The sequence below is a fragment of the Primulina tabacum genome, chromosome 2, assembly GCF_025594145.1.
Source record: "Primulina tabacum isolate GXHZ01 chromosome 2, ASM2559414v2, whole genome shotgun sequence".
NCBI lineage: Eukaryota > Viridiplantae > Streptophyta > Magnoliopsida > Lamiales > Gesneriaceae > Primulina > Primulina tabacum.
The window spans coordinates 48,776,383-48,793,468 of NC_134551.1; the positions used below are offsets into that span (position 1 = coordinate 48,776,383).

General features: G+C 34.5%; 2 protein-coding genes across 3 annotated transcripts; one reads left to right on the forward strand and one right to left on the reverse strand.

Moving 5' to 3' along the window:
- Nucleotides 1-612: 612 nt before the first annotated feature.
- Nucleotides 613-2,875, reverse strand: LOC142533888 (GDSL esterase/lipase At1g29660-like). Its single transcript, XM_075640811.1, is given in 6 exon segments — nucleotides 613-956; nucleotides 958-1,049; nucleotides 1,151-1,406; nucleotides 1,600-1,845; nucleotides 1,932-2,056; nucleotides 2,519-2,875. Coding segments are annotated over 6 exon segments (1,107 nt in total). The 5' UTR covers nucleotides 2,775-2,875; the 3' UTR covers nucleotides 613-824.
- Nucleotides 2,876-6,757: 3,882 nt separating this feature from the next.
- Nucleotides 6,758-15,540, forward strand: LOC142533913 (alpha,alpha-trehalose-phosphate synthase [UDP-forming] 1-like). Of its 2 annotated transcripts, XM_075640849.1 has the most exons (18): nucleotides 6,758-7,188; nucleotides 8,170-8,575; nucleotides 8,760-8,857; nucleotides 9,183-9,571; nucleotides 9,718-9,832; nucleotides 9,954-10,055; nucleotides 10,314-10,464; nucleotides 12,182-12,270; nucleotides 12,603-12,651; nucleotides 12,734-12,834; nucleotides 13,019-13,206; nucleotides 13,351-13,468; nucleotides 13,736-13,912; nucleotides 13,991-14,113; nucleotides 14,192-14,279; nucleotides 14,364-14,494; nucleotides 14,583-14,681; nucleotides 14,781-15,540. In XM_075640849.1, exons 1-18 carry the CDS (start codon nucleotides 7,111-7,113, stop codon nucleotides 15,159-15,161), a joined length of 2,883 nt encoding a protein of 960 aa, XP_075496964.1. In that variant the 5' UTR covers nucleotides 6,758-7,110; the 3' UTR covers nucleotides 15,162-15,540. The 2 variants fall into 2 exon arrangements, 1 of the variants encoding a protein (XP_075496964.1); XR_012816845.1 differs by lacking the exon at nucleotides 14,781-15,540 and having other exon boundaries at nucleotides 14,214-14,279.
- The last annotated feature ends 1,546 nt before the right edge of the window (nucleotides 15,541-17,086 follow it).

The following is a 17,086-nucleotide window of genomic DNA, read 5'->3' on the forward strand; positions in this document are numbered from 1 at the left end:
TGAAAATAAGAGTTGTAAATATTGAAAATTAGTGTGTGATGATGTAGGTAATGATGTATTTTATTTTTGGATTATTTGTAAAGATTTCCTATAAATAGATCTCTCATTTTTGAAGAAAATCACAATTGAGTAGAGAGAAAAATATTATAAAGTGTGTAGTTTGGTAAATTTTGAGAGTTTGAGATTTTTACTTTTTACCATAAATTTTTACTTTTTCACAACAAGATCTTTATTTTTTTTGTTGGTTTTGCTATTCACATCTCACATAGCACTTAAGTAACGTCGTAAAATGATAATTTAACAATAAAAAAAAGTAAACGTGAGACTGCAAAATTGCCGTAGGAATCTTGTTCATTACTAGAACCAACATTTCCTGTGACAATTTCTTGCCCCCCGGTTCGCAATTTCTGGCATAAAAGTCTATTACCTTGTCTTCTCCCATTTTACTTACACGATTAATGCAACGATCTGTCAACCTGAAATAAAAAAAGATTTAAGAAGATGAAGAGTTTCGAACAAATTAAATTAATATCCAGCATCATAATTAGTACAGATCTATAGGGAAAAAAGGTTCCTTTCAACTTCATGCCACCACAATGCAAGGGTCCAAGCAAAAAACACCAAAATATATATTTTATAAACTCTAAATTTATTTTAGAACCCTTCGAGTTCATACCAAATAATCCCGCACAAAAAAGGAAAAAAAATACATATATATATAAACCCTTATAAACTTATAAATATATAACAATTGCAAACAATATATTACATTTCATTTTTGCCAAACTACGTTCATAAATTAAGAATAGTCTATTCCCTTGTTCCTAGGCTTGAGCCAAATGGCGAATATCAGTGGGATATGCATCCGATGCCCTTTGAGCACTGTATGATCTCCTCCCGATGATAATATTCGCTGCTTCTGAGGGATGAAATGCATCCCAAAACAAATATTCATCCCCTATTCGGGCATGCAGGTTGGAAAGGGAGACATGTAATTTGCCCATTGTTCCTCCCCACACCACAGCATCCAGCATTTGTCACCCTTAATCCTGTTTTAAAAATAAGGAAATAGAAACATGTATTATTATTGGCTCATCATAATCTTGAAAAAAATGAACAAATTATATATTCTGTCTTTGTACAAACGTACCGAAAGCCGCTGGATTGTTTATTAAGTCTTGGAAAATTCCATAGGCATTGATGTAGATGAACATAGCATCGCGTGAATTGCTATTGAAGTCATCAACCAATGCCCTGAGTCTGGCGTTGAACATTTGGTTTGCGCTGTTAATTCTTTGTACACACGTGACTCCGTCGGGGCTGTTTTGTGCCAATGCATTGGGGCTGCATCCGATTTGGCCTATCCCTATCAAAGCAAACTTCCTTGCTCCAAAGTCATATAAAGTCTACATGTATCAACCCCAAGGAATATAAAGGAAAAAAAAATAGGTCAAGAATATTCGTTAGAAAGATTAAGAAATACTGTGCAGAGCAACTATGAAACATCGGAACTAGATGGTCGGTAAAAAGAACTGATCAACAGTTCCAAAAGTTCAAGAAGATGGAACTTGCATAGAAACAGAGACAAAACATGCATACCCTTAACTGATCGGTATATTGTTCAATGAGAACTTGAGCATATTGTTGAGGCGTGTACTGGCGGCTCGTGGGGTAATTGTTGGGCATGAAATAGTTGTTGAGGTAGTCGTTGCTGCCTACTCCAACGGAGTATATGCACTGGCTCAAATAATTTGCGGCCGTGTCTTCGTCCCCGAGTATGTCCACTATTTGCGAAACTGTGTTCTTGTAGTTGTTTATTTGTCCACTAAAATCTATTCGGTCTCCCTGATCATTATATCAGTGTGAGGCTAGTGTTAATATAGAGATTAATAGCGTGCAAGTTTTTGAGTTCGTGGAATACATTCTCGTACCAGTTGCTGACCGGTTTCTTGCCTGATTCCAGCGGCGGCGGATGCGTAGTTTACCCCCTGGAGAATTTGTCGGCCGCGGGCGGTGGCATATGGCGGAATGTAGTCATCAAAGCCTAGTAGCTCCGCTGAGAGTATTGGAGATTACAAAGAGTCATATTAGTTAATAATTGATTAGCATGTATATAAATATATAGTAATTTGAATCGTTTATCTATAATAAATTGTCATATTACTTCTTTTCTCAAAACTTGATAAAGAAAGAACCGATCTCATGAGCAAAGTGTAAATCTTAAAAAATAAGAAGGAACTGGGGATCAAGAAAAAATTATTTTTTAAAATTATATAAATAAATCTTATTAATTTTTAAGGCAAAATGGTAATCGTTCACTCTCATCCACTGCTTGCTTTTAGAAATATTTTATTCATAGATTTGGTTTTTAAATAAATGTTTATTTATTATATTTATTTTTTATAAAAATAATTTTCTTATTTAAATTTTGGGACTTATTTGTCCGGTTAATTATTTGCGTTTTCATGCATGACTAAATATGAATTGAATAAACCCAAAAAAGAAAGTAGGAGCTTACCAACGACATCAACGGTAGTTCTACCGTTGGAGAACCTCCCCGTCGGGCCACCGGGGAAATCAATGCCATAAGGCAAATAATTAGCTCTCGCCAACGACCGAATGTTATTGTTGTTCCCATTATCCACCAACGAATCACCAAATATAAAGTAACATGGCACCTGAGGCTCCGCCGTAACCCCGTTACCCACAAGATTCATGACCGCCGCCACCGCCACCACCACCATCCATCTCCAAAACCCACAACGCATTGCCATTTATATATCCAAATGCCAAAGGAGGATAAATAATGCGACGGCAGCAGTAAATGTGGAGTCTAGAAGGGTAATGGATATGTATATAGGGAATATTGTAAGTTAAGGCAAGACGATTGAAGTGTTTATACAGTAATGGAAATTAAGGAGACTCGGGAGATGTCAAAGTGTACTTTTGTGTGTGCATATATTGAGTTGGTTGGACGCATTGATTTCACGCGGATACGACATGCGAGCTTCAACACTAGTCAGCAATGCCAATTTGTTGTTGACCCGGTCTTGATTTCTGCTAATTAACCAGTCCATTTACCATCTTCTTAGTGTAAACCAATTTTTTTTTTAAATGAGGATGGAACTCAGCTGTTACAATTCGGTGCACATTAAGTATTCACATGCATATATACTATTATTTTAATCAGTTAAACATGAATAATTTTTAGCATTACAATGTTATCGTAAGTACGATGATAGTGTAAACTTATACGAGGAGCTAAAAATTATTGTTAACTTATTTTAAACTTGTTCATTTTTATTTTGATGAACTTCTTTTTTCCGTTCCAAGAATTCAACAAGGTGGGTCGGAACTTACCCGACAAGTACTTTAACTACTTTAGGTCTGTTATAGACTTTCACCGAGGCTTCGGTCGCTGGCTCTTCTGTGATCAGGTCACCAACTTCCTTGACCTTCATTGTTGAATGACCATGTTACTCCATGTATGACTAAACAAATTAGTATATCCATTATAATTTATGTAATGGTGGCCACCGACTCAAACAAACAGTATATTTCTCGTTCGTGATTCTGCACTATTAATTGAGGTTAGAGATCGAATAACGATGGATATGCAGATCTCTACTTGACTTTTTTTTGGTGGTGTACGTAAAAAATCATGTCGATATAACAACTGTATAATTTTCACTCGTCAATGATAGAATGCAACGATCGAGCAAGTGAATTGGTCGAAATCTTGTTAAGCAGGTTCACCTATTAATATTAATCTCTTAGCATGTGGATGACGTATAGTCTCTATCGTAACAGTACTTAATGTCCGAAAATATATTATTATATAAACTAGAAAACCTAAAATGATAATTTTATATCTGGATAAGAGATTTAATTCTGAGTGCATGGTAATCGCCAAGCTAACCACTGGATTTAATGCTCATCGTGTTGTGTTGTGTTGTGTTTTTTTTTTATATAAAAAAATGAATAAAAGAAGAACTATATAAACTATATTATACATATAAAAAGAAATTATACATATATGTTAGATGATATTTTTGTTTTTTTCATTTAGTTTGTCAAGAAAATTAAAAATATTAGCTTGAGATTTGAAGATATGTACATAACTGAAAAAGATAATTGTTTGAATATGTTTTGAGATTTATTGGATATAAGAATGTGGTCGAGGGAGGCCATCATGAGATTTAAGTGTTATATCGTTAGGAGATAGTATCGGTTGTTGTGAGCGTCTTTTTGTGAAGAAAAACAAAATTTTTCATTATGTGTCGCGACATCTGTTCAAGCAAGCTACTAACATTTCCACAGTGTCATTCTGTTTTGAGAGATTCAATTGCTGGCAATACATATATATTCTGAGCCTTGTGATTATTGCATTGAGAAAGGAACGTGGTGTTCTCGGGAGATAACAATCCGCCGTTTCGAAAAGACATCGATCAAGGAGAAGTTCAGAACGAGTGATACTCGTCAAGCGAAACCTTCTTAAAGTAACCACATTAAAATTGTTTGTGTTCATATTTTTACTTCGTTTTACATTTCTTAATTGGACTAATTATGAAAACTAACTAAAACAAGAGAAAACCAGGTCAACAATCTCACTTTAATTCTTCACATGGTTGTGCACGTAGAAAATAGCAATATGGCGCGTCAATTTATTATTTTATTGCGCTCTTGCCGACTCAGATGGTCAATCACCTTCCGCCGGGCCAGTGCAGTAAACGCATAGGATTTATTAGTTTTTTTTAGGTCGGCTTACTGCCCGTCGATGACGGGGATCCGGTACGTTCGTTTTGATTTTTTTTTTTTAAAAAAACCCTATTTAGTGGGAAAATCGAGCCATCTAATTATTAAGGGGAATTTGGCGAAAAATCTCTAATCAAAATATTTCTTTGGGTTCACTCCCTATCCATAAAATTGTGGTACTATGTCATACAAAATGTGGTACACTTCATGTGGAAATGTGGTACACTTCATGTGGAAATGTGGTACTAAAAAAGTACCCAGTGACTTAACACAAATAAAATGGACGGCGGGGGACTGAAGGCCAATTTCACATATTATTAAATGTGTAATTGCATGGTTGATAATAATTAATAATACATATAAGATAAGCATGTATATGGTGAGTATAATTAAAGAATTAGCATTTATTGCACATGCGATGATAGAATCGGGCATTTGGTGGTCCCTTTGCAATTAAATTAGGCAGGTGAAGAGGAACAGCATGCATGCAATACCCACCAATTTGAAAAAGTCTATGCCTCTATTTAATTAATATATATATGCTAAACAAAAGGTGAAACAAAGATGTGAATCTCTAAGGAAGCCAAGTCTCCATCGTTCACCCCGGCCCGGCCTTCTAATAGAGACAAGTAATGCTGTTCAAAATGCAAAGATGGAGGGATGTTAAGGGCAGGGCCCCCTTTATCAATTAGGTTGTGTCCTACCCAGTTCTTGCCTTACTGGCTACAAATAAAGAATTTTTTTTAAAAAAAAAAACTATTTACGGAACACAGAGTACAACTCAACGAGGCATTGGCAAAGCGCAGCTGGTCGGAATCCAGAGAGTTTCAGGGATATACATACACACTATCTATTACTATTTGGTAATATTATATGTCCTACGTTGACTGGATTAAGTCCATGAGATATGTATATATAGATTTGAAAAATCATCTCCTACGGAGCTGCTTTTTGTGTTGAGTTATGTTTAAGTTTCAATGATGAGATGTGTTAAACCTATTACATAGGTTGGATTAAGTCCATGAGAGTTGAAAATGGCGTCCCTTTACTGTCATGCTTTAGATTCACTAATTTACTTTTTTTCCAATTCCAAAATTTTCCTTCACATTTTAACTTTAATTCATACAATTTTGTTCTTAAACATGGTTTCAGAAAAAAATAAATATATTATTTTTATTAGATATTATCATATTTAAATTTTATATTTTATTTATTGAATTGTTATTGGTTTACGCATTTATTTAATATAATATAGTTTGATTGAATTTTCATATTTTATAAGTATTAGAAAATAATATTACTAAATCTCATGTTATAATTAAATCAAGTATTTGAGTTCAAATTGTGCGCAAGTGTGGGTAGTCCTAATTAATGTTAAGCGACAACTAAAATGACGAGTGTGGAAGGAAATTGAATCACAAATATCTCTTTTTAAAATCTTTATAAGTTTGAATTAAGATTTAAGGTTGCATGAATAATCAAATTCTAGAAGATTTGATGTATGAATTCATATAACATTACTTTATGAGAATTTGGAATCTATGTAAAATTTGGAATTAATTTTGTTAAATCTTTTAATTTTGTTATGTTTTTTAGTAGTAAAATTTAAACAAAGCTCATATATATGAGACAGATCTCACAAGTCAATTTCGTGAGACGGTTCTCCGACTTGACTCGACTCATGAAAAAATATTATTTTTTACGTCAAAATATTACTATCTATAATATTTATAGATCACGTCAACTAGTCTTACGAGTATATACTGATGAGACCGTACACCAAGAAATGATTTATTTGCAAATCATAATAGAATCAAATTCAGGTTAGAAATCAGAACCTAACATTAACGGGCTTCAATTTGGGCTCAAATGTATAAACCCATCCCTTAGAGAGCCTGGTCCAGCAGACGGTTGAAGCAAAAAAATCTGGAACCTAGAAAAGATAAAAAAAAAATAAAAAATCTTGAAGATTCTGTGGAGTTTCCATATCCCACTAGACGTTGTACTCACACGTAGGACTCTATGAAGCTTACGTTTGGCATCGCTTTTTTCGGTGTTAGGTAAACAAACTTATCATATACTCTAACGCTCATAGATCCCACCTGTCACACAAAATCTGCATGGCGGGATAGTAAAAAAAACGCTGTGTGCACATCACATTTCCAAAGATTCGGCGATCAAGAAACCTGTTTTGCTCTCATTTCGTATCTATATATGGTTACATAAATCTGCGCCTGCAAGATTTTTTTCTCTCTTTCTTTCTCTTTTTTTTTTTTGCTGTATATTTCTTGGTCACAGCCAATAAAAATATCCTTATTTTCTTGCCAACTTGCGTTTTTCGTCTCTTTGTGGAGGATGATCGATGGCCATGTCTGTTTGAGAAAAGGGGAGATGGAGTCTTCGCAAAGAAACAGCAGTTCGCTCAACAATTTGGTAAAATCTTGAATCTTTGTGTTTCTTTGTTGGGTTTCCACATGTCTTTACATTGAATTCTCGATGTTCGGAATGGGCTATCAATCTTTTATTGATTTCAAGAAATGCGACGGATTCCTTGATATGATTTTGACTGTCCCTTGTCTTAAAAATTGAGTTTTGGTCTGCGTGTGATTATGTGATTGTCTTTGTTGAATCACGCGGGCATCAGAATCTAAATGTGATCGAGTAAGTAATAGAATGAAACGCTGTAGACATTTGTTGATTTGCCTGTTCTTCACTGTCCTGACATTTTTTATGACATTGAATGGCGATTGAATTTTGTATTTACGTTATCACTCATTGAATGACAATTGATTTAATTTTTGTAAGAGCTCCATATATAACTAATAAACGCATTACTCTTTTGGTAGACAACTGTTATTGATGACTTGGTTTTGGTTTGATCTCATTTTGATTTCCCTTAGTTTTGTTCATTGCTATCGAATTCGGGTGGGCAATATGAAAAAGATCGAAATTTTACGGAAACTTCTGAAATACAAGTTTCACCCCTGATCCATGTGCATAAATACTGATCACATGGATTTAGTTTGTCTTTTGTAACTATATCTGTTCATAAATGTCACTCCTGCCTATTCGCTGTGATTTATCTTGCTTTTCGTAGAATCTATCACAGAGACGCTTACTATGAACCGATATCAAAATGTTAGTATACGAATGCTCAAATTTGCATGAATCTACATTCAAGAAATTGGAAAATCTTGTTGAGACTTTTGCTTTGTCGAGCAGGAAAGTCATGTATCAGTAAATCTCCGACAATTGTAAATTCTAAACTAAGTCCTGTATGTTCGCTAATAGTACTAGATACAAATGACTGTGAAGTGGAAAGTAATATGGCAAGTGATTGGAACTTGATTATTATGTTTGTATACTAAAATTAAAATAATTGTTTGAATTGTTGTGTCTGAATTTTTGCTGCAGGATGAATTACTAATCAGACATATTCTTAAAGACCATTATAACTCTAATCCCTCCACGCCCACGAGTAGATTGGAACGTCTACTAAGAGAAAGAGAGCTAAGAAGGTTCACCAAATCTTTTCATTCCACAGATGAGTCAAAAGACAATGAGGGGGACATGGATGTTTTTGGAACCATAAATAACCTGTATTTGTCCGGAGATGATAAGGCATCTCGAGAGTCGGATTTCTTCAACGGGATGGATTCACCAAAACCCCTGAATGATGGCAGTGAGACACCAGATGCTCGAGTCCCAAAACAGAGGCTACTGGTAGTGGCAAACCGGCTGCCCGTTTCTGCAGTTAGAAAGAGTGAAGACACGTGGACGCTTGAAATCAGTGTAGGAGGCCTAGTTAGCGCTCTTCTGGGTAAGAACCAAATGAGAATGCCTATTTGCATTTAGCAATGGGTCAAAATGATTCAATGTAATGTTGGCTGTAAGGTTCTAGTTTTATACTTGTCTTTTTGTATGACTTGTGTTTCAATTTTTACTACACAGTTAGGACATCTATCTGCGATCAGTCTTAGAATTCACATTATGTCCTCTTAAAGGTATCAACGAGTTCGAAGCGAGGTGGATAGGGTGGGCTGGTGTAAATGTTCCCGATGAAGTCGGACAGAGATCACTAACTAAAGCTCTTGCCGAAAAGGTTCGTAAACTTTTTGTTCTACGTCAATGAGCCATCGATTTCTCGAGTTGTGCATTTTTCTTTTGCAGATATTGTGTTACATCATCATTCACATGAATTAATGGGGGATGGGGTTAATAGGGCTATTAGCCCCCTCCTTTGTGGATTTATTGGTCTATTTGTAAAAAAACAAGAACAAAGCGATGTCAAGCTCCTGTATCTAAACATTTTTTACTTTTAGCTTCGTCCCCCAATTTTTTTGTATCTAACTCTGACATTGCTAACGTCTTTCTTCACTAACTTTTCTGACACCAATATCTAGCGCTTATCATGGTACCTATAACAGAGATGCATCCCTGTGTTTCTAGACGAAGAGATTGTCCATCAATACTATAATGGCTACTGCAACAACATATTGTGGCCTCTTTTTCACTATCTCGGGCTTCCACAAGAAGATCGTCTTGCTACCACGCGTAGTTTTCAGTCCCAATTTGCTGCCTATAAGAAGGCAAACCAGATGTTTGCCGACGTTGTAAATGAGCATTACAAGGAGGGAGATGTTGTGTGGTGCCATGATTATCACCTGATGTTTCTTCCTAAGTGCCTTAAAGATTACAACAACAAAATGAAAGTCGGTTGGTTTCTGCACACACCATTTCCCTCCTCTGAAATTCACCGGACACTGCCATCAAGGTCAGAACTGTTAAGATCTGTTCTTGCTGCTGATTTAGTCGGGTATGTCCCATTTTACATTTAGCCTAACAGTTTCTGTATTTCTTGTGTTATCATTTTACACCAAGTTATCACCGCAAGTACATGCCACTTTTCGTAAACAACTAGTGTCTATCTCACTGATTTATTGTCCTTAAATTTCCTTTTAGATTCCACACGTATGACTATGCAAGGCATTTTGTAAGTGCGTGTACTCGTATTCTTGGACTAGAAGGCACGCCTGATGGTGTGGAAGATCAAGGAAAGCTAACTCGTGTAGCTGCGGTATAGTCATAATGGAATACCAGAATTATGTTGTTGTGTGGATACTTTGAAAAGAAATGCAGTGCACATTATTTCACATTATTAAGTTAATACTAATTTCATTAGGACTTCCGAACTACAGTTTCCCATTGGTATAGATTCTGACCGATTCATTAGAGCCCTTGAGCTTCCTCAAGTGAAGGATCACATCAAAGAATTGAAAGAGAGATTCGAAGGACGAAAGGTAAATATCGCACATGAAGGATCCATAAACACTTATGAATTTTTTACTGCCCCCAGCATGAATATGTGTTCTCTTTATAATATCTACACAATCTAGTGTTGTGCACTTGCTCTTTGATTTTCAAATTCGAAATGATTGTTTTTTTTTTTTTAGCTCTTTGATTTTCAAATTCGAAATGATTGTTTTTTTTTTACTTTGATGTGTTGGTGTATTCTTCAATATCTTAGTTTCTAATAACACTCGTGCTCATTTCAAAAGGTAATGCTCGGGGTTGATCGACTGGATACGATTAAAGGAATACCTCAGAAGATTTTGGCATTCGAAAAATTCCTTGAAGAAAATCCAATTTGGCGTGACAAGGTAGTACTTGTACAAATTGCAGTACCAACAAGGACGGATGTTCCAGAGTGTATGTATCCTCATCCTAATGCTCAATTTAAATAAGTAGGTAATGATCCTAACTGATGTCCTCACCATCATTTTCTACCATATTTGGGACATTTTCAAGTTTTTTTTTTTTTTTTGAGGTTTTTTCATGTCATTTTATAGCTTAGCTCCATGAGTATTTAGTTTGTGTTTATTTATTTATTATAGGTAGATTGATTGCTAATATTTTATATATTTAATTGCTTTTTACACTTAAAATTTTATTTTTTTAAGTTTTAATTAAATCCAATTATTTAACAATAATAGAGACAAGATAATCCTATAAATCTCTTAAAATCAATAAGAATAATTTAGAATAAAAAACTCAGTGAAATGTAACATAAATCAATATTTAATATACTTCATTGAATTTTTAATCTGTGTTCATTTGTTTATTCTAAATAGATTGTTTGCTAATATTTAATATGTTTCATTGACTTTTTACACTTAAAATTTTATTAGTTATTGTTATTATTATTAGTTATTAAATTAATTAATTTAAAAATAATAAAGATAAGAATTACCCCGAAAAACTATCTTAAAATCAATAAGAATAATTAGGATAAAAAATCTCAATGAAATGTAGGATAAATTTAAAATGTTATATTTATTAATGTATATTAATTAAATTAATTAACAATAATAAAGGCAAGATAGAAACCAGGAAGTTATCTTAAAATCTATAAGACTAATTTAGAAGAATAAAAATCAATAAGAACATAGATTTAAAGTCAAACCAAGACAAAAGAAAAATACAAAGGGAAAAACATATAGTGTGTCCGTATATTTAATTGTCCTTGATTTATCTAAATATAATAAACATAATATGTAACAATCTTTTATATTTTTTATAGAATTAAATAATATATCTAAACTTTAATAAATAATATTTTGCAGAAGTTTTATGTCTAAATATTAATGAATTATTATTAATATCTATTATGTTCATTGTGGTTATTTATATTTGAGAATATCCAGCTTTTGTATTTTCATATTTGCGAATGATTTGGTACGAATAAAAAGTTATCCAAATAAGTGACATATAATAATCATTATGAATACTTTACATAATATCTATAACCAGTTGATATTTACAGCAAACGCTCGGTCTGTATGACCAAGCGCTTGTCGTTTTACTAAACGATATAGTTGGTGGTAATAGTGCAAATCAAATCTTTTAAACTCATTAACTCAAGCATCATGTTTCGATTGCTCTACCCAGCAAGGACAATTATTGTACTCAACAATCTTCTTCTCAATAGTTGCTATGTTGATTGAAAATATTAGTGACCCTGATACATACAGATACATGTGATTATTATTATTAATTTCACGGAAATAGATGCTTGTATCATTTGAATAATTGTCGGATTTAATTTAAAATATCGTGATATTTGTTGATAAATGACTTATAGTTTTGGTCTGATACTTGAGATATGTCTAATTTCTTTATATGATTGATTATGAACGTACTGAGCATTGACTCACTTTTTTATGAGCTTTGTTTTTTAGATAACAAGATAAAAGTTGGTAGAGATACGTGTTTGCATAAGAGAAACCAATTATCATGTTTATTTATCGGATTAAATAATTTATTTTAAATCAAATTGGTTCGATGTGCAACGCACGTGCAAGTTTCGAGTGAAGATAAATGTCGTACTTTTGGCTAATTCTAATAAAAGTTGCTCTATCTCTGGCAGATCAGAAGCTTTCATCTCAAGTTCATGAAATTGTGGGCCGGATAAATGGAAGATTTGGAACCCTTACCGCTGTTCCCATACATCATTTAGTGAGATTGAATGCCTTATTTGATATTGGAGTAGAAACCTTTAGCTTGATATACCTATATTTTGCTTTTTGTTGTTAAATGGTGGATTAATACTATATCTTAATTATTTTAGAGCAACTGCAAAAAGAAAGAATATAAATCTGATCCGTTTCGTGATCTTGAAAATAACTGCTAGCATTGTTGTGTGAAACTTGGTTGATCACAAGTTAAAAAGTAGAAAGTTTTTTTTTCCTGAGATAGATCTTAGAATAGAACTAGATAATTATGTTTAGGCGATTTTCTCATAAAACGTTTATTCCTTTATTCTAATACTTTTTGTTCTGTGTTTCCAGGACCGGTCTCTTGATTTTCATGCATTGTGTGCACTATATGCTGTCACTGGTACACTTTTCTTATATAGTTCCAACTATGTCATCAAACTTATGAACTGCATCGCAAATTTTCCCACCTTTTTCCATTGTAGATGTTGCTCTGGTAACATCTTTAAGGGATGGAATGAATCTTGTCAGCTATGAGTATGTGGCCTGCCAGGCCTCAAAGAAGGGGGTTCTCATTCTAAGTGAGGTAAGTATGTATTCTCTGCCTCCTGACAAGTTGTATGGGTATTATATTTCCAGAAAAATTGATGGCTTACAGTTTGTACGGATGGTATATAAAATGCAAGTTATGAATGTATCGAAGTTTGATTGAAGTAATCTAAACGATTAGTTTTGCACCTCAAGTATGTATTTTTGTTTCGGCTTTTTAGTTTGCTGGCGCTGCCCAGTCTCTTGGTGCTGGAGCAATATTGGTGAATCCATGGAATGTCACGGAAGTGGCTGCCTCGATTGCTTATGCTTTGTCTATGCCAGCAGATGAAAGAGAAAAAAGACATCGCCACAATTTTACTCACATCACCACTCACACGTCCCAAGAATGGGCCGAAACTTTTGTAAGGTATAGTGCAGACAAACTTGGGCTCTAATATCTTTTGAACATTAAAATCTATATTTACCCTGCTGTAGGCATGTCCTTTTGTTCCAGTTAGTGTGTATGAGCAGGATTTTGCCATTGAAGTAATGTTTTCTTTTCTGCACGTAGTGAACTCAACGACACAGTCGTTGAAGCTCAGCTGAGGACTCGCCAAATTCCGCCGTTACTTCCTAAAGAGGAGGTTATTGAGCGTTATTTGCAGTCAAATAATCGGTTGCTTATTTTGGTAATCATACTGAGTCTTTTTTTCCACGATATACCCTTTTCTAATAATATTTTACTGCACTTGGTGCAATGAAATCATGTCAAAAGCTTAGAGAAATCGTGTTATCTTGTTAATAAATATATAGATTATCCATGAATTCTATGTATTAATTAACAGTCTAAGCTATAACAAAAGAAATAGTAGTAGACTCTTAATTGAACATAACTCCATGATAAGATTTCTTTGTTATCTCCAATGCTGGTAAATGATTAAGACTCCGAATCACAGGGATTTAATGCAACACTAACTGAACCTGTGGATACCCAAGGACAAAGGATTGATCAATTCAAAGAAATGGAGATCAAGTTACATCCAGATTTGAAAGAGCCCTTGAAAAGACTTTCCGATGACCCTAAGACCACAATTATCATCCTCAGTGGAAGCAATAGAAATGTTCTTGACAAGGTTTTCTGCTTTCACATATAATCAACCAGCTTTTATATGTATCAGCACATTCTACATGTTGACTGATTCATTCTGCAGAATTTTGGGGAGTATAATTTGTGGTTAGCTGCAGAACATGGAATGTTTTTGCGTCTTACAACAGAAGACTGGATGACTACGATGCCTGAAAATCTAAACATGGACTGGGTTGACAGCGTCCAGGTGCATATGTTATATTCACCATTCAGCATCTGTTACTCGTATTTATGAAATCCTCATCCCAAATGAAAATCTTTTCAGCACGTGTTCGAATATTTTACAGAGAGAACTCCACGTTCTCATTTTGAACTTCGCGAGACATCACTTGTGTGGAATTATAAATATGCAGGTGATCTCAAAAGCACTATGCTCGGAATTTCTGTTTAGTTTCAATAGTATTCTATAAATTAATTTTCTTCCAATGAATAATTAGATGTAGAATTTGGGAAGCTTCAATCAAAGGATCTGTTGCAGCATCTGTGGACTGGGCCGATTTCAAATGCTTCTGTAGATGTAGTCCAGGGTGGGCGATCGGTTGAGGTCCGTGCCGTTGGTGTAACAAAGGTAAGTTGCTAATTATATAACATTAAAGTTTTCTGTGTACAATTAAACGAAGTTGAAATCTTGTGCTTCAACATTGATGTCTCTTTAGGGTGCAGCAATAGATAGAATCTTGGGCGAAATCGTGCACCACAATGGCATGAAAGTTCCAATTGATTATATTCTCTGTGTCGGGCACTTTCTTGCGAAGGTGAAATATAACTTCTTTTTTCAGGAGAAACTTCAACTAGGGACAATTCTTAAAGCCAAGCATCAAGCTTTTTCTCTTACTAGTGAAAAAATGTTGTAGGATGAAGATATTTACAAATTTTTCGAGCCAGAGCTTCCTGCCGGTCCAGCACCTACTGCAAGAGCCAAATTGCCCAACTCCCTCGGCAGAAGTACTTTAAATTCAACAACAAAATATGAGTTTTCGCCATTCTGCCTCAAGTCTCCTCTTCCTTATCCAATGCTAGACAAGAAAGATAGCAGCAGTAATGGAAATGGGAACTGCTGGTCTAGTACAGGGGACAAGATGACAATGCAGGAAGGCTCATCAGTTCTTGATCTCAAGAGTGAAAATTACTTCTCATGTGCGGTGGGAAGAAAACGTTCCAATGCGAGATATCTTCTGGGATCATCGGCTGAAGTTGTATCATTGCTGAAAGATCTTGCATATTATCAGCAGTGAGATTGTTGCTTTAATGCATGGAAATCGAGAAAATGGGTGGGTCAAATCCTAACTTAAAGACACTTGAAGTGATGCTAGACGATGAGAGGATTAGCATGGTTATTGGTTTGGTTCTCCAAATCCCCTAGAGGTAAACTCGAATTCGTGATCATGAAAATCTAGTTTTTTTAACCATAGTTTATTTTCTTCAAACACGTAGTTATGAGCTTCTTTCACGGTAAAGTATGAAGAAAGCAACCATAATATTCGTGAACTTTTGATTTGGAAATTGTATGTGAGCGTACAAATGTACCTGCATTACAGTTGGAATTCGAGCTCCAATCTGAGCCTTATCCAGCAAATATCAATATCAAATAACTAAATATATCATGGTTCCACATATTTTAGCTCAGAAATCGGTCTGCAGTATTTTACGACATGATTGAGCTTGTCTCGATAATTTCGAGTAAAACTTCAATGTTCGTTGAATCCTGTTGATTCTTTTGGAATTCTTCTTTGTTTTTAGGTACATGCACTTAAAATCTTCAGCATATGCATGAGATGTTGGAGAAATTTGATCTTGGTCTAAGGCAAAAATTTGTATGAGACGGTCTCACAAATCGTATTTTGTGAGATGGAACTCTTATTTGGGTCATCCATGAAAGAGTATACTTTTTATGCTAGGATTATTATTTTTTATTGTGAATAACGGTAGGGTTGACCCATCTCACACATAAAGATTCGTGAGATCGTCTCACAAGAGACCTATTTTTGGTCTTAAGGCCAGATCCAACGAGCCCGAATTAATTGGGGAAGTGTCCCTACTCTAACATCGAATTTACCTAATATGTTGAAATTCGAAACGTATTACATACACTCGACTCCCCTTCATATTCTTTCTTTGAATTTGGACAAAGTAACAATTATAAACTAATTCACGTATAACAAGTACCAAATATATCATATAAAAACCTTTTTTTTTTTGGGTTTTTATCATTCGAGCAAATAAAACAATGGAGTTTGAACTAATAGGCTAATAATAGCCCATGGAGAAAAACAAACAAATCATGTGGTATGGAAACTGCGATTGGTCGATGTTGGTTACTGTCAAGACATGGTCCCTTAGAACGCATGCTCTACCACTTCGACAATTTATTCAAGACAAAATCTTCTATTCAAGCTCTCTGTAACATTGAATAAAAGAAATTCCTAGAAATCCAACGGACTTGTAGTTCATGTGGTGATCGGTACCAGCATTCCAAGCTAATTGAGACAGCTCTCTAACTGACCAACTGCACGTCTCAAAGAAAAAAGAGTAGGTCTTTTGTGAGACGGTCTCACGAATCTTTATCTGTGATACGGATCAACCTTATTGATATTCACAATAAAAAAGTAATACACTTAGCATAAAAAAATAATATTTTTTCATGGATAACCCAAACAAGAGATCCGTCTCACAAAATACGACCCGTGAGACCGTCTCACACAAATGATTTATTACACTTCCGTTCAAAGCAGTTGTACACAAAATATACGTGAAAATGTTTTCAAAGTTCAAACACGTATCGTTTCAAAATAAAGTAAAAACTTGAATGGGTTGTCGTTGATAATTGAATTATATTCGGAATAATGAATTGACCTCCCGTCCTTTTGTACTTTCATACCCCGAGTGGATAGATAGGAAAATGGTATACTATGGATGTGGAGAGCAAGATGATTATGACATTTGACACTAGTTGAACAAGTTGTTTATTATTCGTTAATACCATTCTAAATTCAAGATTTTTAATGAAAATTGTGCAACATAAGTTGATACTTGAAATATATACCGTAAAATTCAAATTTGTACGAGCGAACGGGAAGCTGTATATTCGAAAAATTTGATAATTTTATGTAATTATTTTTGGAGAAGAATGTATATGTATGTACTTATACTGGTGAGCGTT